At 45.2% G+C, this 23486-nt stretch overlaps 1 protein-coding gene across 2 annotated transcripts in view; it reads left to right on the plus strand.

Moving 5' to 3' along the window:
* Positions 1 to 23486, plus strand: part of RNLS (renalase, FAD dependent amine oxidase) — a 553624-nt gene that overhangs the window by 123619 nt on the left and 406519 nt on the right. Inside the window, exon 4 of one of the 2 annotated variants that reach the window (XM_078642883.1) lies at positions 9198 to 9359. In XM_078642883.1, the coding sequence (XP_078499009.1) occupies positions 9198 to 9359 (162 nt within the window). The remainder of the gene's footprint in view (positions 1 to 9197; positions 9360 to 23486) is intronic. The other variant, XM_078642884.1, reaches the window with a different exon arrangement.

Consider the following 23486-nt stretch of genomic DNA (forward strand, 5'->3'; position numbering starts at 1 on the left):
ATACTTATATAGGTGATCGCCACTCTTTTATTAATCTCATCACGATTCACAGCACGGGTATTCTGTCTTTTTTGGGGAGGTGAGAGTCTGGTTTTGGGAATCCTACCCTTCAATGAACTAAAGGAAGTCACCCCTGTGACCAAGTTCGGGGTAGTAAGATAGGCCCAAAGTGTGTCTTGCAATGTATTTTCCGCTGAGATTCCTAAGATCTATCCACGCTGTAGAAAGTCTTTTACTAGGCGGTTCACTCGTTCTACCAACCCGTTGGCACGTGGACAATGATGCGTGATGCCCATTTCTGTTAGGAATTCTGTCATGTTTTCTGGTGTAAATTGCACCCCATTATCAGTTACCAGGATGTCCGGGATACCTTCCTCGAAGAATACATCCCTCAGAAAGCTTATGAGCACCTTCGTGTTTATCTGGTGCACACACTTATAAACCACCCACCGAGTGTGGTAGTCCAACATGTTCAGTATGAATCGTTCCTTCATGGTTTTGAGGTTGGGGGGACCGATTATGTCGAGGGCTAGTTTAGACCATGGACTATCTGACACTGTAACAGGGGTTAGGGGGGTTTTCCTTGCTTGCTGTGTCTTTTCCGAGTGGCTGCACTCGAGACAGTCTCTCACTGTATGTTTATCTATGGTATCCATCCCCGGCCACCAGTAATCCAATCTTATTTTGTTTTTTGTAAGGCTACGCCCCAAGTGACCAATATGGGCTAGATCCACTATTTTTTGTCTAAGTGCTACAGGTGAAACAATTTTCTCCCCCTACAAACCGTCCCCTCTTGAATGTTCAATTCCAATTTTACATCCCAGAACACGCTCAATGGAGTGGCGACCTTACATATCTCATTAGGCCACCCCTTAACGATAAGGCTTTTAAGGGCCTTCATTACCTCATCATTACGTAAGCACTCCTCCCACTCCTCTTTGCTCAGGCAAGACAATTTAAAGACAATTTAAGTATAATTTCATCATTTTCAACTAAGGTTGGATAGTCACAAACATCAGAAGGTTAGCGAGAAAGGAAATCAGCTACCACATTTTCCGAACCTGGCATATATTTTACATTCAAATTTTAGCCTTCCAGTCCCAAGATCCAACTTGCTATGCTTGCTGTGGTTTTTTCAGACCCCTTAGTCGTGAAAGCATAAACGAGAGGTTTGTGGTCGGTCTTCACAGTGAAGGGAATACCCCAAAGAAAGAAACGGAAATGTTTGCTGGCCCTTTTTCTACCACGGAGTAATTTACCTCTGCTCCTTTAAGGGCGCGAGCAACAAATGCAACCACTTGTTCCGTGCCGTTGACAACCTAGGTGAGACTTGCACCCAAACCTTTATTACTTGCGGCAGTGCACAGGACAGTGGGTTTCGTGGGATCGAATCTGCCCAACGATGGGGCAGAGGCAACGCTCTCCTTCACTGCGATGAACGCCCCATGACAATCTTCATACCACACAAAAGTGGTTCTCGATTTGAGTAATGCCCGCAACGGCTCCACAATACTAGTATAATTTCTGACAAACTTAGCATAGTACTCAGATAACCCCAAAATGATTTTGATTCTTCAACACCCACTGGAGCGGCTGTCCCGTGAATGGCTTCGACCAGGTCAACCTTAGGCTTTATTCCATCCTGAGAAATAGTATTACCCAGGTACTCTACAGAACCTACCCCTATCCAACACTTGTCTTTCTTTAAGGTCAGGCCTTCTGCCCCAAGTTTGGCCAACACACTCTTCACAATGGTGTCATGTTCTTCCAAATCTTTCCCATAAATGAGGATATCATCTTGAAAGCACATGGTACATGGTAGATCCTTAAGTACGTATTGCATGATCCTTTGGAAGGCAGTGGCTGCTGAAGCCAAACAAAAGGGAATGCAAATGTACTGGAACGCTCCCAGCGGAGTTATGAATGAGGTTAAGTGGCGGGAGTCAGGGTGTGGCTCTACCTGATGGTAGGCGGACGAGAGTCTAGCACACTGAAACAACTTGCACCTTTGATTAGAGTAAGTACCTCATGTATACGTGGCAAGGGATGCCTATCCACCCATATGTTATTGTTTAGGTCCCTCAGGTCCACTCATAACCTGATCTCCTTGCTGGACGCCTTGGTCATAAGGACAATGGGGGCCAACCACTGCGAGCTTTCTATGGGTTCGATAACCCATTGTGACAAGAGTTTGTCTAATTCGGCTTGGAGGGGTGTTTGCATCATATGTGGTATGGGCATGACCTTGTGAGCCACTGGTCTAGCATTAGTTTTGAGCTTAATGGAGTGTTGGAAGTTTTTTAGTAGTCCTAGCTTGCCCATAAAGACCTCGGGGAAGTCATTGCAAACCTCTGTGCCTCCACAGACGGGGCCACTAGGAGAACTTGGTCAGGACTATTGGAGTATAACTTGCTTCCCAGTCCCCTTTGGTGTTTCCACCCCAACAAGTTGGATCCCTTCTGCATGATGTAGATTTTGCCCACAGTACTCCTCCCTTTAAACCCTATGTTCATGGTTGTCACGCCTATCAAGGGTATGGGGTCCCTATTGTGACCCCCTGGATGGATGTCGGGAGGCTGCATGCCCTGTTGCCACGAGGGAAACAATTTGGTAAATGCCTCAGCTTCCACCAAGATATAGGGTGAGCAAGAATCAGCAAAAACCATCACCTCTCTTTTATCCAAGGTGATAGTACAGGACGGGAAATCATTTGCCTTGTCACCACTTTGCAGTTGGAACACTAGTTTGGCTTCTTGGGGATGTTCCTGTTCAATAGCCAGCACGGCTTTGGATTGGTTTTTTTTTTTTTTTTTTTGAAGACCTTTATTTGCATCAATAGGATAAACATGCGTGGGCCTACAACCAATCCGGCCGGCCACAAGTCAAAGACGATCAAAAGTCAAAATAAGCGACACAAGGCCAGCTGGCAGGCAGGCAAACATATTTAAACAATGCTAGGAATGGGATAAGCGACATTAACGGCCCAATATCAGGATCAACGAGGTCCATTTTATAATAAGGGGACAAGGCTCATGGCAGACTCATAAATACGGGAAAAACCAATAAACAGGAATACACCCATGCCAAAACGGGAAGAGGGGGGGGGGGGAGGAGGATGTAAAGACACGAGTCGATCGTAGCACAAAACAAACGCAAAATATAGTGGATAAGCATACAAGTACTACCAGCATCTCATGCCCCCCACCCAATAACACGCTAACAAAGGCAAGGGGAGCGGATAGACTGTACGAACGGAACCTATTTCTCTCCATACGAGCCTGGGAAAAAGGGGGGGGGAGAGGAGGGGGGAAGGGGAGAGGGGGAGGGAAAGGGGGAAAAATAGGGGGGAAACAGAGGGGAGGAAACCAAGAAGGGCAAGAACAGGGGAAAGGAAAAAAGGAAGAACAAAGAAAAAGAAATATAAAAGGAGAAACACAATCGTGCAAGATGGGCGCCACCCCGGGCCAGGCATCCCGCGGCTAATAGTACAGAAGAAAGTGGAGAGCTGGCGAGAAGAAGGGTATGGCAGTCGCGACGGAGCATCGAAACCGATAAAAGTGGCATAGCAACAGACCCCAACCCACTCATGCCAGAGAAGCGAGGACAGAAGCGGCACCGCTATAAAGAGATAGAAAAGGGCCATAGAACCAAAAAAAAAAAAACTCTGAAAGACCCCGCCCACCCGTCCCACCCCGCACCCCTGCAGAAGGCTACGGCCTACCCTCCAAACAGCGTGCCTGTCGCCCTAATCCGAAACCCGAAATATAGTAAAGAAAGAAAGTAGAATAAGGAGACAAAAAGAGGAGGAGAGGGAATATGAAACAAAAAAATAAAATATGAGGGAGGAGCCAGAGGATATGAACAAACACATTCGGCTACGACCCTCCCCGGCCCAACAAATGAATAAGTATCAAATCAGTACTACACCTTCACATACAGCAGAAACCCGCAAGGAGGGGGAGGAGGGGGAAATTTTAACGTTTCACAATGTCGGGAATACAAGCATCAGTGCAACGGGCAGGTAAACCAGCAAACTATCATGTTGTGCAACTTACCCCCAACCCTTCCTAACCACGAAACCAACCCAATAAAGGATAATATGGAGCGGACCACCCAGCACAGAATTATCGTAATGTTGACCAGAGTTACGGCAGTGATGTAGGTTAGGGAGAGCCATCGTACGGAGGGAATACAAAAAGTCAATAAAGCAAGTCAATTGTAGCAGCAACAACAGGGCAGGCAAAAGCAAGCCGGAGTCCAGGTGCGCAGTTCGACAATACAAAGGTACCCCTCCAGGACAAAAGTTTGAATCCATCGAAGCGGGAGCAAACGGCGGCCCACCATAATTCCCAGTTGTCCGGGAAGGAGCAGATCTCCGCGTCGTGTGGAAGTCCTCGAAGTCCAGGCGGTGAGAAAGCAGAGGTTCAAAAGCCACCGGCCCATCAAGCGGCCGAAGAACAACAGCAGCAACTCCTGGCGCAGCCGAAGGGGGCGAAGCAATGGAGGCATCAGGACGATAGGGGTGCATGAAAGAGCGGCGACCCAAAATGGAGGCGGGCCGCATGGGATCGGTAGAAGCACCGGGGGCCAAGACAGCGTACAAGGACATCAAGGCGTCCAGGACATCTCCGGGCGTGGGCGCTCGAGTACACGCCCAGGCCTCCGCACAATCTGGCCAGCAAGGATCGTCGGTGCAGAGCGGATCACCCCCCACGTTGTTGGTAGCCATCTTGTGAGTTTCGCCGCCCCACACTCCACCGTGGGCCCCCAAACAGTTCCCAAATGTAGGACTTTACAGACCTCCGGAGGCTCCCAACAACGGCCTCACCGGCACAGAACGGGCAGGCGCTCGATGGGGGGGGGGGCCCCCTCCGAACAGTGGCAGGCTCCACAGGCGAGAGCCAGGCACGGGGTCCAGGGCTGCCGGACAGGACAAAGGCGAAGGGACCCCTTCACACAGTCAGCCCCCAACACATCTCGTCCCCCTCCAGCCGCACGGTCCAGAAATCGGGGCCGGTTCAGGATCGCCGGGGCATACACACAACGGTTGCCACCAGTGGCTCACTCTCGCGGCCGGGGCCGGCAATCTCTGCACCGCCGGTCGGGTCCCACAGGCGAGGTCCCGGTCTCGAGCGCCCGGAGGCCCCAATCTCACCGAGGACACAGCTGCGGACCCACAGCACGCAGGAGCCTCCGGACCAGACGGTGAGTAAGAGTGGGTCTTTAAATTCCAAAATCTGTAGTGAAGTATCGTCGCAGTACAGGATATATTGCAGGATATTCGAGGTTAGCCGGAGGGCCGACGGAGCCGAGCTAAAAGGCGGCCATTACGCTCTCGAGCTAGGCTCCTCCCCCCACGGCTTTGGATTGTTGATCTCTACAGACCCAGGGCATGTGACCCCTTCTTCCGCATTTATGACAGGTAACTGATCTGGCTTGACACCTTATATATTATCCAGATGACTAGGGCTACCACATCTGTAACATTTACGCATGTGGACGACTCCCCAGCTTTCTGACTATTGTGATTCTATGAGGGAGGTATTAATGATCAGTGGTGCTAAAAAACTACATTGGTTCAAACATATCGCAGGTTGGTTTAAATCAATGAATATTCTTGATTTATGGGAGCACCCAGAGAAAAAAACTAGTGGAGACCTACTAAAAATGAAATCCAGGTATTGGGTGGTTGTGGGCGAGTGTTATGCTACAAGACAATCTAATGGCCACCTAACAATGCTGTTCTTAAATGCCAAGCCATGCCCACGATTTGAACCTTTCCTGGACCAAATCATTCCACCACTTGCCAAAAGTTTATATGCTAGATTTAGATATGGCAATCTGCTTCTAAAGTTTCCCAGTAAGGAGTATCAACAGACCTATGTCCTGCATGTGCAAGAACAAAAGAGACAGAAGAACACATATTTTTCTTTTGTATCAAATACCAACTGATACACAGTAGGTGGATAAGACTGATCTGTTTAAACCTTAGATCTAGGCAATACAGACTGCATACAGAATTTAAAAAACAGATACATCTTGGCCAATAGACTTTGCTGTTAGTGTTTTTGAGGTCTCGCCTACGCAGAGCGCATGCGTTGCATAGGAGGGCCTTTAGCCGTCGCTCTGCTCATTTTCAAGCACATACTTGTGCTTGTGGCGCCATCCACCTTGCGGGAGCGAGAAGGGGCGCGCCACAAGCACGAGTGCAGTGCTTGAAAAATTAGCAGACTGCTCTCCCAAGCACGAGCGCGCCTCTCTCCTCGCCCACACGGCCGTTCACTGGCTTCGCCCTCTCCGTCTCCTTTTTTGCTTGCGCTTTTGCATATGACATGCTTGTTTGTGAAGGAAAACATCTGCTCATGTTTGTTTGTGAAGGAAAACATCTGCTCAAGAACATGCTGGAATTGATTTGCATTCTTTCATTGTCGGTGTTCTTTTCAGCGCTAGAACATGCTGGCATTGATTTGCGTTCTTTCATTGTTGGTGTTCTTTTCAGCGCTAGAACATGCTGGCATTGATTTGCGTTCTTTCAGTGTCAGTGTTCTTTTCAGCGCTAGAACATGTTGACATTGATTTGCGTTCTTTCATTGTCAGTGTTTTTGTCAGCGATCCTGTTCGAAGAGAGCGTTAGCCTTTCCACATAACTTTCAAAGAGTTCCGCACCCACTGCTTTCCCAGCCGCTCTCCCCTAGTAACACCCTGCCCCATTTCGCGGTTACCATCGCCGCTGTTTTATTCACGCTGCCTTGTTCTCCCTCTTGGACTCTTATGGCATTTCCAGGCTTCCCCCACACCGCCGCCTCACTCCCTTCCCATTCCCTCACATTGGCAAAATCCCTGCGTCTTCCACAGAGCTACCATACCCCTTCCCTACCCTCGGTCCTCTTCCACAGACCTTGGGTAGTGCCTCCAACACTCACCGCTAACAACATGCTGACACGCATTGCCCCCCCTCGAGCATCCCCACCCAGTTGATCCACCCATCAGCCTGCCTGCTGCCGCCGTGTCACAATAAATGAAACAAAATTATTTACTCTACTTTTCAAAGAAAGAAAACTGTATATCTAACTGCATGTGCATTTAAATTGATTGTGTTTAGCTAGAAATGTATCTAAAAAGTAATACATGTCTTTTCTTCAGTCTATGAGCACTGGATATTGCCATGTATACATGTTGTGTACCAGTCGAGTCTCTGTTTCATTTTTCTACACATGATTTAAGGAATGTACACCCACAAACAGACCCTATCCGGTTGTAAAATGAAACACCGGCACAAATAAACATTGTTACCTGGCGCTTCATCCAGTGGATTTGCACTTTGGAGAGCATTGGACGATCCCTGCCAAAGGACATGGGTCTGCAGGCTAAGAATAGAGGCCATGAGCGCGGATGGGTAGAGAAAGGAGCCCGCTTCCTCTCAGGGAGACAGAACAGAAGCTAGGGCTGGGGCAGTGGGCAACGTGGCGCTATCCTAGAGGCTAATTGGATGTTACTGGCCCTAAATAAAGGAATGCATTGTCCAGCCGGGGCAGAGACACATAGCACTTTCACACCAGGGGCAGAGTAGGATCACAGGCGATCTTGCCAGTGTGTGCCATGTGTACATTTAGACACATGTCGTTTTACTTCAAACACTAATTCCCGCTCTAAGCACCCCCGGCGTCTACCCAAAGCATTCTGTGCAAGTAATGTGGTAAATCTGTGCTTGCAGGAGGGTCCCTTTAGTGTTCACCTTTATGTGAAGTGGCTAAAGATTTTGTTCCCTTCCACTCCTTTTGACATTTTTCTCTCTGCATTTTAGTTGTGATTTATAATATAGCCACCTGTTCTTTTGAGATTCTGTCCATTAGCTTTACCATCGCAGATTCATTGTTGTAGCTCTGTTTTTTGCACATGTTGGACACGTTATCTCAACAGTACACAACGCATGCACTCTTCTGCCTTTCTGTATGTGACCCGTGAGGATTGGTGTTTAACGCCAACATGCAAAACAAGCATTGGCATAGCCAATAGGTCTCGCCTTTGGGACCTTATAGGTGTTTAGTTATCCAGCATGATATCTTTGGTGCAACAACATCAACTGGTGCATGGCTAAACCCTTATAAGGTCCCAAAGGCGAGACCTATTGGCTATGCCAATGCTTGTTTATTCTCCTTTTGGATTACTCGCCAGAAGTTTTTATCCTAGGTTGCACTGATTGTTAGTATCAGAAAACAAACCCTTTTTGATTATGATATGTTGGCAAATGGAAACAATGAATTTGTGTACCATATATCAGCTTTTTCCTAACACTTCTGTTTGTGGCGTGACTATTACCTGGAAGGCTGCCAATCTGAACTTTGGTTTTTTAATGTATGTTTTTATCTTAGTCATTTTATTATGATTTTAAATTCAGCCCCTGAAATTTATTTTATTGTAAAATGGTGAACTTTCATTATTCTTGTAAACGTTGATGATTTAAACAAACAACCGAATACAGTTATTTCAACAAATGCAATTACAATACAATACATACAAAATATTTGTAGAGGATACAATAACCATGCAAAGGTTGCATATTTTCTAACTTTTGGAGAGAAATACCAAGGTTAGTAGGAATATAAAATTATAACTTTGCACACCCCAGTGTTTCCTCACCTTAATCCACACTTCCTTCTTCTCTCTCATGCTTGAATTTAGTTTAGAATCTGGTCTAATAATTGCTGACAAAGATAGTTGACAAAGTCATCAATATGTATTGGAGTTGACACCCTTGTTCTATACTATATTAGCACAATGAATAGGCCTACTTTTTATATGCATCTATTTAGTCAATATATTGAGAGAATTGTACTGAGCTGTTCTGCTTGAGTGATAAAAGAGCATGCTTTTGAAGACGACTCGATATGTTTTTGTGAAAATTAAGCACTAGTTTTTGAAATTTTGAACTAGAAACTCAGAATTTGGATCTTTTGCAAGCGCAGCCAAGGTGATTTCTACTGATTAGATGACTGGCATTATGGAAAATCTGTATCTCAAAATCTCCTGTACCTGCTGCGTGTGCCAGCACCAACGTCTGGCATGTTGGGAATCGCAGAGTGGGGCAGTGGTGTAATATAATGTGGTTAATCTCTTTGCTCAATGTATTTGCATTTTCCTGGTGACTTTAGTATCCTTTACGGTTCGAAATTTCAGTAATTTTTTCACTTCTGAAGCAGGCGCTGCTGTTTTCTATGAACATCACGTCACGCAAATAAACCTGAGAGAAGGGAAATGGGAAGTTTGCAGAAAGTCGGGATCCCCGGAAGAGTTTGATGCAATAATTCTCACAATACCCGTTCCACAAATTCTACAGCTCAGTGGGGATATTGTAAACTGTAAGTCCATGGCCTCGGCCTATTTTATTATTTAATAAAATGTATGTCGCTGCTACAAACTCAAACAAGTCGAAGGGGACAGGCTTTTTTTATACCTTACAACAAAACGAACTCCCCTCCGAACAATTTTTGGCGGCTCTCACTTATTGCACTGTGTTTTACAAAAACACATGTGCCTGTTTAATTTTACGAAAAATATGTAATAATATATTGGTAAAATGTGATTTACTAGAATTTTGAAACTATGTCATATTGATTGGACAAATATCATGAGATATTTTTCATATAATTACAAATATGTTTTTGTAATATACAGCCCAATAAGTGACAGTCACAACGTATTGTTTTGTACTTATAAAGTCTGATTATCCTGGGGGATCATTTTGTTGTAGAGTGATGCAGATGCAAATACAGGGGTGTGGCCATCATTGGCGTAGTCGGTGTAGGGATACTTGGATGTATATATGTATTTATTTATTCATAAAATAAGATCGCTTAACATATGAATTGCCATATGCAGTACGTGCAAAAATGTACAACAAGCTTCATACAAACTTTAAACATGTATTGCTTACCAAAATTCATGCACTCTCTTAAATCACATCCACCAATCCAATTACAATCAACCAGCACAGATAAAACTTTCCACTGGTTAACCATTCCCAGTTCAATGTACAGCACCAGGATGTGGACACTGTAGCACCTTCTAGGAATAACGTGTATATTCTACGCCTTCTTACAGTGGGCAAGCGAACATTATACGACGACAGGTACTCCCTCCACACTTACCTGCCCCTGGCTGGGGGCTGCCCATTTCTATCCAGTCAAGAGGAAAGGGGGTCCGCTGACCTTGTATTTATTAACCCTATGGCAGCATTGCCACTCACGGTATATTAATAATAGTTTCATAAATACATTGCTTACTTTGTTGAAGTACTTAAAGATATATTTTGACACAGTTGTCATTGTGTGTTTTCTTTCTCTTGTCTAACAGCTTCGTATCGGTCCAGACTTTACATTCCCTTTGCCTTAAGTAGATGTTACACCGTTTGTTGACAACGTTTTCAAGGTTTGTTTAACAAAATTCAAGACAATTGCCCCTTCCCTGATCGACTGCCACGTGTGAGCTCACGGTTGGCAGCTAAGCACACACCAACCATGTGGCACGATGCTTTAAGGTGCATGTCTGTTGAAAAATCCCCATGCGTATTGTATCCTAAGCCCTTGTATACTGCTGCTTGTGAATGCCAGTGGCTGCATTGCAACACATCACGTCAGGCAAGCAGTGGACACAGGAAAGGAATTATGGAATGATTTCCGGTTCCGGATCACCTCTCAGTTTAGGCACTTTACAAATACATCTTTCCTACTTGTTAAGTCATTGAACTTGCTTTTGAACGGTCCAAAAAGTATGTGTGGCATATGCCAGAGTAAATGTGTATTCCATGTTACACAGTTTTCATTTTTCTAGAAGACTGGCAAACTGAGTCCGGACTCTGCATGTCTAGGATTGATAATTGAATCAGCATCAGCTACTTTCTTTGTGCATGAGTTTCCTGACTGACTTCTTTTGTAAGGCGTTTGGAGACGGAAGAGCACGCCTTTTAACTCGACCACGCGAGCAGCATGACCAGCGTGGTGGTGATGTATGTAAAGGACCTTGTTATGGGTGCCGCCTCCCACCCATTTGAGTACCTGCCTCTGACCTCTGAGTGGGACTGGTGCAGTGTAGGCTTCAGTGTCCCTAACGGTGCATTAAAAGTGATCAAAAGGATATAACAAGCATCAGGGAATTCTGTGTCCATATCGAGGAGGCACAAGGACGCAGCCTGAGTTTATTTATAGGTGACTCTATAGGGTACTTCATTTCTGCTAATGTGGTACCTTGTCTTCCTCGGCTCGTTGTCGACAACCCATTTTCACGCTTCACCCTTTCAGCCCCGCCTGGATTATTTCCCAAGAGCATTTCCATGCAATTTTTTGGTTAAAACGTGCACTGAAGTGCAACAAATAGACATGTTGTTGGCTAAGATTCCAGCGCTTACCGGAGATGTCTCAAATGACAGGGAAGACAGAACAACAGTAAACGCACACGTAAACCTGTTGCCCGAGAATAAAGATGGGCTGACCCAAAAGTGGGTCAATGAAACTGCTTCTAAAAATAAATGTTCCCTTTACTGTAAAAGATGTAGAGTATCGTTTTGCTTAAGGATAAAGTCTTAGCCAACTGGACCAATGCTGAACCATTACGTTTTTTGTCAGAACTCTTCATTGCTGCATCTCCTGAAAATAAGTGATGGTGCAGTAAAATGGTAGTAGTTGCTTACTGCTGCTACTTACTATGCAGTGGCACCTCTATAAGGCAGAGAGTTTTCCGTGATAAAAAGCTGAGCTGCAGGAATGGATGCTCTCACACACTTCCTTCACAGATTGCATGGGAGAAGGTGCACAGATACTCGGAGACAATCTCTGTACTCTGGAAGTGCCTGTTGTTTGTTTTTTTGCCCTGCTTCCTGCGCACAGCGAGTGTGTTTGTGCCATTTCTTTCGCAGCTTCTGAGAGAAAACATGCCCCCTCCCCCCAGTGCTGCTTAGAAGGATGTAGCATTATAATGTCACTACTGAAATGTAACGCATTATTACTAGAGAGTAGAGATGCCATTTTATTACAGGCACCTTCCTACATCATTCACAGTGGGTAAAATAAAATAACAAATGGTAGGACAATAGTTTGTGCTCTGCATTGTTGCATTGTTCTTTTTAACTCCGACCAAATTTGTAACTTGTGCACTGAAAAGCAGTTTACATGGGTGAAGCTGCAATTTGGGTGAAGTGTACAATAGAAGGGAACTATACTGTTCCTTACTTCATTACTTTTAGCATATTAGCATTGGAAGGGTAGTACCCTTCTCTCTGACATTTGTCACTATCAAAGTGAATATGAAAAATACCTATTACTGGCGCTCAAATTAACATTTAATGATGCCATATCTGATTACATTGTTTTATAATATTCATAAGATGTGGCTATGGATTTTCAATTTTTTTCTTGAGCATAGGAGAGGTCTGCCCCTTATCTTTGAAGTTTTACTGTCCTGTGATTAATTTTACTCTTGTTTACATTATATTGGGGATTTGTTTGTACTGTACAGGGGAGGTTGCAGCTTTGGCCCTAATATATCTGCTCAATTGTGTAATCTGCTACATGATTCTGCACAATACACTTGGGTAATAAAGAGCGACATGGACCGCAAGTCACTGTGTTGTATTTTTTGTGTGTCGCTACACATGCATGGATCATTGAGCAATATCCTTGGACCTGGCCTGGTTGCAAAGGCTGGGCAGAAGCAATATGTATAAACTCTTTGTAAAGTACGAGATAAAAGAATCGATACAGGTATGGATCTGAAATATTTGATATGAGTGTCAAAAGAGGGTGGGATACTGAAGAGAGAAAATGTATAAGAAATCTATTGTCCCTACCTAGGTCATCTATGATTCAGGCACTAAGAATAGAAACGGGCATGGTATATTGGGAGGTAATGGCACGTATGGCAATGATAAGATTCTGTAAACGCCTGGGGAAGGGGAAGGAGCAAAAAATAGCACAATGGTGCAAACATTAAATTTGCAGAGTGATCTGAAATGGGCAGATGAGGTCAGGAAATGTTAGATACACTATGTAGGGAACTGGGAGTCAAACTGTACCCTCAGGACTTACAAATCGATGTTGTAAGGCGAGAACTTAAGATACTAGGGAAATAAATTACACGAGACCAAGATCGCCAGTACCTTAAGGGGAAAAAATCTGTGAACTTCATGACTAAGTCACGGCAATCTGATCAACAGTTCCCGTACATAGGTATACTACCCAATTGCTGTCTTAGAAATGAAGTATTACGATTACGAATAGGAAATAATCCCTGCTATGCGAATGACGGGATAAAAGGGGCTATGATGAATTCTGAACGGAATTGTACATGCAAACTAGGCTCAAAATGCAATATTTTGCGCGTTCTACTAGATTGTTTTAAGGTTCTTGCTGCACGGAAACTTTTTTATGATCAATGTTTTTAAAATATGGTATTAAAAACCGTGCACAGGCAGTAGATTTGTTAACGGAAATGTAAATTTGGACATAGCATGTGCACCTGGAAGATTCATGCTTGAAGCTAAAAAAGTTTTTAAGAGTTGATAGAACTGGGAAATTTATTAATGATATTTTATGATCAAATGAATTAGGTTAGGAAAATGAAATAACTAAGAATCTGGATGTATCCTGGAGTGGTATATTTAATATGTTTAAATTAATTAATGACAGTGTATTTGGTAAATATTGAAATGTTTTTTTAGGTTTAAGGACCAAGGGTCTAAATAAACATTCTTTTTTGATTGATTGATTGAATCAATACACAACATTCCACAATAGTTCGAGAGATCCTTATTTAAACTCATGGTCCAAATAGTTTTCTTTAGAAAGTGGTTCTCTTTTTAAAATAATTGAATGTATCTTAAGACAGTTAATGTTATGCAATCAACACATATTTTGTTCCAGCAGACCTGCCTTTGAGTTTTGTCAAGGTAATCATAGGTACGGTTACATCTTCAAAATAAAACACATTGATTTGTTCAATAATGCGTGATATTAATGTGGGTTCAATTGAAAAATGTCATTGTCGTAATGGGTCATCGTACTGAATCATAATGTTAATGTTAATGTTAATATCATTTGTATTGCGCACAGATGCTCCAGCTAAGGAGCGTCCTGGCGCAGGGAATGGTGAACATAACACAACGCTAAAAGGAACAGAAAAGTGAATATGAGGAAAATTAAAACAGATGAGTTTTCAGGGCCCTACGAAATACTAATAAGTCCTCTAACAGGCGGATTTCTAAAGGGAGAGCATTCCATAGGGTCGCAGCTCTCACACGAAAAGAACGACCGCCCATCCGGCTGAGCCTGAAGCGCGGGACAACCACAAGGGATTGCCCGAGAGATCTAAGAGAGCGAGTCGGGACATAGGCGGATACGAGATTATTAAGAATCTCAGGTGCCGACCCTTTTAAAATTTTGAAAACAAGGCTAAGGGCCTTGAAAAGAATACGGCTTTTGATCGGTAGCCAGTGTAGGGACCGCAAAGTATTAGAAGTGGGACAAAACCTTGGCAGACCCACCACTGCTCTCGCAGCCGCGTTCTGTACGCGTTGTAAGCGGATGATATCCGATTGCTTTGCTCCCAGCAGGAGCGAGCTGGCATAGTCCAGCCGGGAGATAATCGTCGCTTGAATGACCAACTGTCTTGTCGGAGCATCAAAGAATTTGAGCACCGGCCTTAACCCACGCAGGACACCAAAACAGCATGCCACCACTCTCTTAGTGTGGGTCGTAAAGCAGAGAGTGTGATCTAACCACACTCCCAGGTTTCTGAGTTCCATCACTGGTGTGGGGGCCGGCCCTAACTCAAGAGGCCACCAGCTGTCCCCCCAGCGATCCGCTCCCCTCCCAACGATCATCACCTCAGTTTTCTTCGCGTTCAGCTGGAGACAGTTGTTATTCATCCAGCTGGCCACCTCTCTCAGCCCATTTCGGAACCTGGGGGCATCCTGCTCGACATCCCCGCTGATCGTAACCGCTAGCTGCGTGTCGTCGGCGTAAGAGACCATGGTTAGGCCCCACTGCCTGGCGACATCAGCCAGCGGCCGCACGTACAGGTTGAAAAGCGTGGGACTCAGCGAGGAGCCCTGAGGGACCCCCAGGTCCAACTGATGGTATTTGGACTGAAAAGGAGGGGTGGCAACGCAGAAGGAGAGATCGCTGAGGAAGGAGCGGAACCAATGCAGAGCGGAGCCACAGATGCCAATGTCCTCCAGGCGGTGCAGGAGGATGCGATGGGACACCGTGTCAAAGGCAGCGCTAAGGTCTAGTAAAATAAGCGCTGCCGTTTGACCTGCATCCAACACAATCCGCAGATGTTCTACCATTGCCAGAAGGGCAGACTCCGTGCTGTGACCAGCACAGAACCCATTCTGCGTGGGATCGAGGACATTGGCCCGGGTCATATGCACAGAGAGGGCCAGGTTGACGTGAGCCTCCATGACTTTGGCCGGCCAGGGGAGCAATGAAATGGGGCGGTAGTTTTCTGGTTTTAAAGGATCCAAAGATGGTTTTTTCAGGATCGGAGAAAACCACCGCCTGCTTCCACTTGGCAGGAACAGTACCTGAGGTCAGGGAAAGGTTAATCAGCGAACACACTACCGTACGCCCCTGAAAAGAAGGGTCTCTAAAAAGGGCAGGTCTGAGCGGGTCCGCGGGAGAACCGGACTTGACTCGCTGTGCCCACTTGACAAACTCATCCCAGGAGAGAGTAGGGAGAGAGTGTAATGCCGGGCAACTGCAGGGACCGTTCAAAGGATTGGAGGGCAACGTCGCACTAGGGAACGACTGATAGATGTTCTTGACTTTCTCCAAGAAGAAAGCGGCTAGAGTCTCACAATGGGAAGTAGAACCATCCACTTGCGGATCCGCTCTCTTAACCATCAGATTTTTGAGGGTTTTGAAGATGGTCTTAGATGGATTAAGGCTGTTGCGGAATTCCGTCGCGTAGAACGCCGCACGGGTTCTACAAATGGCTCGGTGGTAGAGCTTGACGGAAGCCGAGTACGCGGTTTTTTTGACGGCATCATACGTCTTCCACCACTCCCTTTCGGCCCGTCTACATGAGCTCTTCAAAGCGCGAAGAGCACTGTCATACCAAGGACTCGACTGCCGGGGACTGGATTTACTAGGGATGATAGGCACCAATACATCAAGCGCCTTGGTAATCCAGCTGCAGAACTGGTCGTAGCCCGACGTAGCATTAAGCAGAGGGCCTAATGGCTCTTCAGCCAGGATGTGATGTAGGTCCTCTAGCCTAAGCTTATTCCAGTGGCGCCGAGGGATCCACTTAGGAGGTGGAATAGTAGGGGTTACAGGAAGGGGTAGCCAGACGGACACCAAAAAATGGTCGGTCCAGGCCGCTGGAGAAATAGCCAGAACTTGGACATCCGTTAGGTTAGTAAAAAACGGGTCCAGGATGTGGCCAGCCACGTGTGTGGGTTGAGTAACAAGTTGGGTCAGCTGAAGGGCCTCCAGATCTGCCAGAAAACCACTGACAGCCACAGTCTCTTGATTGTCAAAATGGAGGTTGAGGTCACCTAAGATTGAAAAATTGGCGCAGCCACTAGCCAGCGTGCTAACCGCCTCAGGGAAAGCTCCCCTGAATGCTACATCACTGCCTGGGGGGCGGTATACAACCATCCCCGACAGCGTGAACTAGGGACTGATAGTGATCTTAAACAGGGCGCTTTCGCACCCAGCAATATGCAGACCCGTCCAGGTGCACGCAAAAGTAGATTTTACAGCTAGGGCGATACCTCCACCTCTAGACAAGCGATTCCACGTAAAAAGTGAATAACCTGAGGGGCAGGCTAAGTTAATTATGGCAACGTCAGTGTCCTGGAGCCAGGTTTCAGTGATGACAAACAGATCTGGCTCCTCGTCAATAATGAGGTCCATGATGGACAAGTGGTGTTTTACCAGAGATCTGGTGTTGAGGTTTAATATCCGCAGACCATGAGCAGAACTCTTACTCGGCAGAGGCGCGCTAATGCGTACCCGCGGGGCTGGAGAGATATCATAGTCCCGAATACCCACTGGCAAGTCAAGCGACCATCCCTTACAGGCACATTGATAAGGGCCACACAGCGGATGATGTGGTGCAGAGATGCACCGCGGGAGAGACTGCCCAATCGCCCCGAACAATGCACTAGTGTATACGATCATCCTGCCTCCCAAAAGGTGCTTACCGGGAGGGGCCCGCTGCGTCCCGCGCGTCCTTAGCGCGGACGGGCGCAGACGGGCAGACTCTGGCTTGACTCAGGCGTGAGTCAGGCGCTACCGCTGCGCGTCACCGCTGCGCGGGAAGTGTGAGCATTAAGTAGATGCTCACCTGGTCTCCTCTCTGAGCACTAGAGCGCTCAGGCAAGTGGCAGGCTAAAGGAACAACAGCCCCAAGATGGCGGCCAAGCGCCACGAGTGGGCAGTGAAAAACGATATAGTCCGCTCTACACGCAGTGAGGGCACAATTTAAATGCAGGTATGTGGTCGGGCAATGTTCTGTTTAAAATCAGGGGATAAAAAATTAAGTACAACCAAGATAAGAAAAGCGGTAAATTTTAAAATTGAAATCAGCGCAGCACGCCTAATATCACACTAGCAAATAACAAATAACGCGCGTTGGAAATATAGGTAAACCTTTCCCATAATGACACACAGGCATAAATTAATTGCTCTTCTTTGACAATTCAACAATTTATCCTTAAGTAAAGGATACATTTATCCGAAGTAAAACAACTAATTTGGGAATTTTATGTTTGTAATGGAGACACCTTGAGATAAACCTAGAAGAGTCAAACCGAGCACTGCAACTGCTATGGACCAATGCAGCCAGGAGCTCCTCCGTCGAGAGTTATCCTGTGCATCTGTCTGTGTAGAAAGAATGGCTGATGATGAACATGCTAAAGGAAGTTAACATGTTTGGACAAATTCTAAGTTCATGTTCTTATTGCATTTGCTCACATGAGAATTAAAAACCCTTGAAACAGAACAGTGTGACCTCTTTTCTAAAGCATATGCAACATATAAACGATGCTTAGAAACTATCAGCATAAGGAAGTTTAGAGAAGAGAGGTGAGGTTTATTGGCATTACGGCGCCAGTACCTGGGAGTATGAGGAATACATAAGGCATAGGACTTTTACTAAATAATTGTTTCTTCCATAAGTTCTGCTCACCTTCGCGAAATGAAAATGCATGTGGTTCCAGAATGAGAGGAACTCACAACTCATTTTACTGTGCAAGCAGCAAAAGATGTGAGTTGCACATAATTTCACTGGGGCTCTGTCAATGACAAATATTTTATTGGAGCTGTCTACTTAACAGTTTCTTTGTGGCCTGCTACAATAACATCTGGAATGTGTACTCCTCAATGCAGGATATTCAGACAAACATTCCTATAAAATTGCTCAGTTTATTTAATTTCAAGAAATGTTTATTTTGTTCCATCTTCAAATATGGAAAATTCGATATTTTCTGAATCTCAGGAGAGTAAGTGGCCATGATGACACTGGGAAAAATCACACTGAGTGGTGGTGTGTGACACTGATTGAACCTCCTCTCAATTTAAATCATCACTAGGTTTCTGGGGTGAGAACAACTTTTAATGTCCCTCATTTCCCCATGAAAAACCTTTAGTGACAAGATAATTAATTTAATGAAGCCTGGTAGAAGGGCAATTGATTTACAACAATTCTTTGACTCTAATTGGATTTTGTTAATTTCCCTACATTTTGGCAGTTTTGTGGGCTCTCTAAAGGCTTTGGCCTCAAACCTCTTCCTTATTATTAACCATTCTGTGACTTGATAAAGAGCAACCCTATGCTTTTGCTTGCAGATCCAGCACAACAGATCTGATTATTGGTGGGAATGCCTAGCATTAGGGCCGGTATCACTGCCTATTTGGCTGACAATCTCAACGCCACTGGTTCTCGGAACACTCACAGCCACGGCACCAACAGACTGGAGATTAAGAAATGCAAAAAAGAAAAAAACACACTTCTCCACTCATGATCTGGAAATGTATTCCAATACCCATTAGGACTGACCCAACACTGCTCCAATTAGGGAAGAGCTCAAGACACACCTCTTTAAAGAACACTACATCACTGCAGTCCTCATGTACTCCCAGAATCCAGCTCCCCTTTCAACAGCTCATTGGTTATCTTTGACTTTGTCACTGCACATCCCACTGTTGCTTTTCAGCTAGGTTTCTACTATAAAAGTACCACATACATACATATATACATTCATCAATAAAATCTTACATACCTTCTCTTCCGGTCTAGTGGTAGCTAGAGAACTTGAAGTCTTGTTGAACATAAAGCTTGCCTTTAATTGCACAAAGTGCGCCAGCAAAGCCAGCAATTATGCTGCTCTCTTCTCTCAAGAAAGGTTTCGAAAACACGCGGCCAAAGGGTATGTTTCACAGCAACATTTTTCAAAGAAATTCACTAAAATGGAATAGGTTTTACTGGCAGTTCTAGAGACACCTGTAGATCAACCCATTATTTCACTGTCCTGAAATTATCATTATGTAACAAAAAACAGCCTTCTTGAAACAAGGAAACACTCAATACTCACTAAGTCCATGATAAGAAATGACAAACAAAATACGTGAAGCAGGAATTTTCTTATAGAGGTCTAGTTCTACTCGCAAACGGTATCACAATATCAATTCTAGGTGGAATAGAACAAGGTTGCATCTGGCTTAAGCCCTCTCAGTCATCCGATGGAACCGTCACTTGAAGAAGCCAAAAGATTGTTCCTTCGATATAGAGTCCTCTTCCTAATTACTTTTAGGTATGTAGGCAGGGAGTTTAAGAAGGTGCTCCAGATGAGCTGTTTCCATCACCTTTCAGTGTTTCTACTTTTGTGCATACAATGACCAGTCACCAGCTCCCATGTTAGACACCCTTTGTCTTATGAACCTTGTCTGACTCTCCACCTGCCTTGTGATCTAGACTTTGACCTATTTCTGATTCTAAATTTTTGGTTCCACACTTTACATTGATCGTTAGGCATATCAAGGCTCTTTCTCCTTGTAGGGCTACCAATTGACATGTGTCACTGCTACCAGACGCGGCTCCATGTTGTCCTGTGGGTTGCCTGGCACCCTATATCCTCTTGCATGCATATCATGAGCCATTCACACCCTGTCTTCCTTCTCTTCTTGTGTGGCTGATATAAAGGGCCAGAGTAAACAAAGACTGGGAGGCCTGAACTACCAATGACAAAGGGATTGTAGAGGGATCCCTGTCACAGTCTACTTGGGTAAATAAAGGCACATAGATTCAGTAATATATCTATAGCCATTCAATCTCAAGTCCTTAACGCAATACAGCAGCGTGGATTCCTGAGCAGATCTGCCCCTAACTGCGAAATCAATGAGCGATTGCAACACTGCACACAGGCCATTGTCAGCATGATTCCTTCTTTTTGCGACTCTGTGCGAAATGGCCAGATGCCCGTCCGATAAAACACAGAAACCTACACTTGAAACAGAAATTCTTCAAATCATGCAGGTGATTATCCAACCTAAAAAAGGTCAGGTAGTGGTTGTGAAGAGAGGTGATTTTTGCCTTTGTCAAATTGGGAGGTTGTCCAAGTGGACTCTACCATGCATTGATGTTTGGACGGAAGATGTCCCCTTGGTGAATATTCTCAACATCAGTGATATACACCCACAAATCAACTTAAAACAACACTGAAATAGCTGCTTGATATATTACGAGCATGCGCTAAATTTGTCGCCAATCACCAGTTTTTTATTTCTTGAATTGCTCATTAAATGCACTAAATGTGACCCCAAATACCAGATTTATATTTTAAATAAATTAAAAAACGGTGCCCCTAAACGGCAGTTAACATTTTTGAAAAATCCAGTCTATTTATCCTACAAATGTCAAATTTGAATCTTCAGTAAACCTCATAACCTTATCCTGTAGAATTGTCATGTAATATGTGAAAATTCACTATTGTCTCTAATTTTCATCTTGCCATATTCTGAAAAATGTCCACCCCTAGTTTTTGACTCAAATACCAGCTTTTCATTTCTAGTAAATGAACTAATCTGTCCCCAACGGGTCAGCTCATGCTTTCAATTAAAAACGCTTTGGGCCTAATTTACTAGCTTTCCATCTTTAATAAATAAACCGACGTTCTTCCGAAATTGCAGCACTAACTTTTCTAAAAGTGCACTCTTTGTAACCCTCAAAATCAATTTTTCCAATTTAGTCAATAAATTAATTTTGTTCCCAAACCTCATCTTGTGATTTTGTGAAAATTGTCACAAACTCATGTCGACCGCAAATACTAGACTTTTGTTTTTAGAAAATGAAGTGATTTTGTATAGACTTTCAGCTTCTCAAATCTTGTATTTTCGGGTATCAATGGTGACGTGTCTTAGTTAGGCCTGGGGAGAAACACTGCCATTTTTAGCATATGCAGGTTCCCTAAGTTGCCTTCTCTTTCACAAGATGACTTTTAGTATACAGGTGTGTGCTTGACTATGCAAGGTTAGTTTCTCTGAAACTGCATTGCTTGCAAATTCCATAAGTAAGAACATTGTCACGACACCTTGAACATCACGTACAAGGCCTCAAAACACATTGTTCAAATGTTATTTGTTTTCCTCCATAAGGTGAGACAGCTTTCATCAAATATGCTTTTTGTTGTAAATAAACAAGCATTTCCTGGTTGGGGCAGTGGAGCACTTGCTGTTATTCTGAGGTCACTAAATGCTAAAATCTCATCCCAGCTGCTTGCTGATACCTCTGCGAGGAGGGATGTCCAATCTGTGACCAAGATGGGGACCTACATTTTTTCCCTTTAGGTAATGGGGCTTGTGTCATCAAATGGTGGATTCTTGACAGAACACATACATACACCCAAGGCATCTACGTTAGGGACTGCACAGTAGGAGTAGTGCAGCGCCTCAGCAACGTCGGAATCCAAGAGAAGGCACTAGAATGGATCATCTCCTTCCTCGCCGGAAGGACACAGAGAGTCCGCCTCCCCCGTTCAGATCAGAAGCCACCGAAGTCATCTGCGGCGTTCCTGAAGGCTCCTCGCTCAGCCCCACCCTCTTCAACGTCTACATGAGCCCCCTCGCGGCCATCGCACGCCAGCACAACCTCAACATCATCTCCTACGCCGACGACACCCAGCTGATCCTCTCCCTCACCAACGACCCCGCCACCGCCAGAGCCAACCTACACAAAGGGATGAAAGACGTAGCCGAGTGGATGATGAACAGCCGCCTGAAACTGAACTCGGATAAGACGGAAGTCCTCATCCTGGGATCGTCGCCCTCCGCCTGGGACGACTCCTGGTGGCCCCCTGCCCTGGGCAGCGCACCCAAACCAACGGACAACGCTCGCAACCTGGGCTTCATCCTGGACTCCTCCCTCTCCATGACCAAACCAGTCAACGCCGTCTCCTCGTCATGCTTCAACATCCTACGCATGCTACGGAAGATCTTCCGGTGGATCCCCACCGAAACCAGGAAGACGGTCACCCAGGCCCTCGTCGCCAGCCGACTGGACTACGGCAACTCCCTCTACGCCGGAACCACTGCAAAACTCCAGAAAAGACTCCAGCGGATCCAGAACGCCTCAGCACGCCTCATCCTGGACATCCCCCGACACAGCCACATCTCCGCACACCTAAGAAACCTGCACTGGCTCCCCGTCAACAAGAGAATCACGTTCCGACTCCTCACCCATGCACACAAAGCTCTCCACAACCAAGGCCCAAGATACCTCATCAACCGCCTCAACTTCTACACTCCCACCCGCCAGCTTCCATCGACCAACCACGCCCTTGCCGCCGTCCCCCGCATCCGAAGAGCCACAACGGGAGGAAGATCCTTCTCCTACCTGGCCGCCAAGACGTGGAACTCCCTCCCCACCCACCTCCGCCTGACCCAAGACCACCTCGCCTTCAGGAAGCAACTCAAGACCTGGCTGTTCGAGCAGTAGCGGACCCCCCCTCCCCAAGCGCCTTGAGACCCTCCGGGTGAGTAGCACGCTATACAAATGCCTTGATTGATTGATTAGGAGTACAATCTATATACACTTATACCCAGTTAAAGGTGTCAATTGAAATGTGTTGGTCGTTCTATTGTCTGACTTTGTACCACAGGAATATGCAGAGTTCACAAAAAAAAAAAATAGAAAATGGTATGGCAAAATACCTCTTGGAGGCTGAGTATCTTTGCTGTGCCGGGCACTGGTGGTTCAGCAAAGAGAACTTCGCGGAAAGACACACACATATATATATATATATATATATATATATATATTCCCTGAAGAAACCATAGGTTATAGACCATATATAGTTAGGAATTAGCATTTACAAAACCTTATTTTACTCACACAAAACCATTGAAATTCCATATATAGTTAGTTGCACTAACTATATATCGCGCACCCGCAATCCACTGCTGATGATGTCACATATTACATCATTCATG

This window comes from Lissotriton helveticus, chromosome 5_1, assembly GCF_964261635.1.
Source record: "Lissotriton helveticus chromosome 5_1, aLisHel1.1, whole genome shotgun sequence".
Taxonomy (NCBI): domain Eukaryota; kingdom Metazoa; phylum Chordata; class Amphibia; order Caudata; family Salamandridae; genus Lissotriton; species Lissotriton helveticus.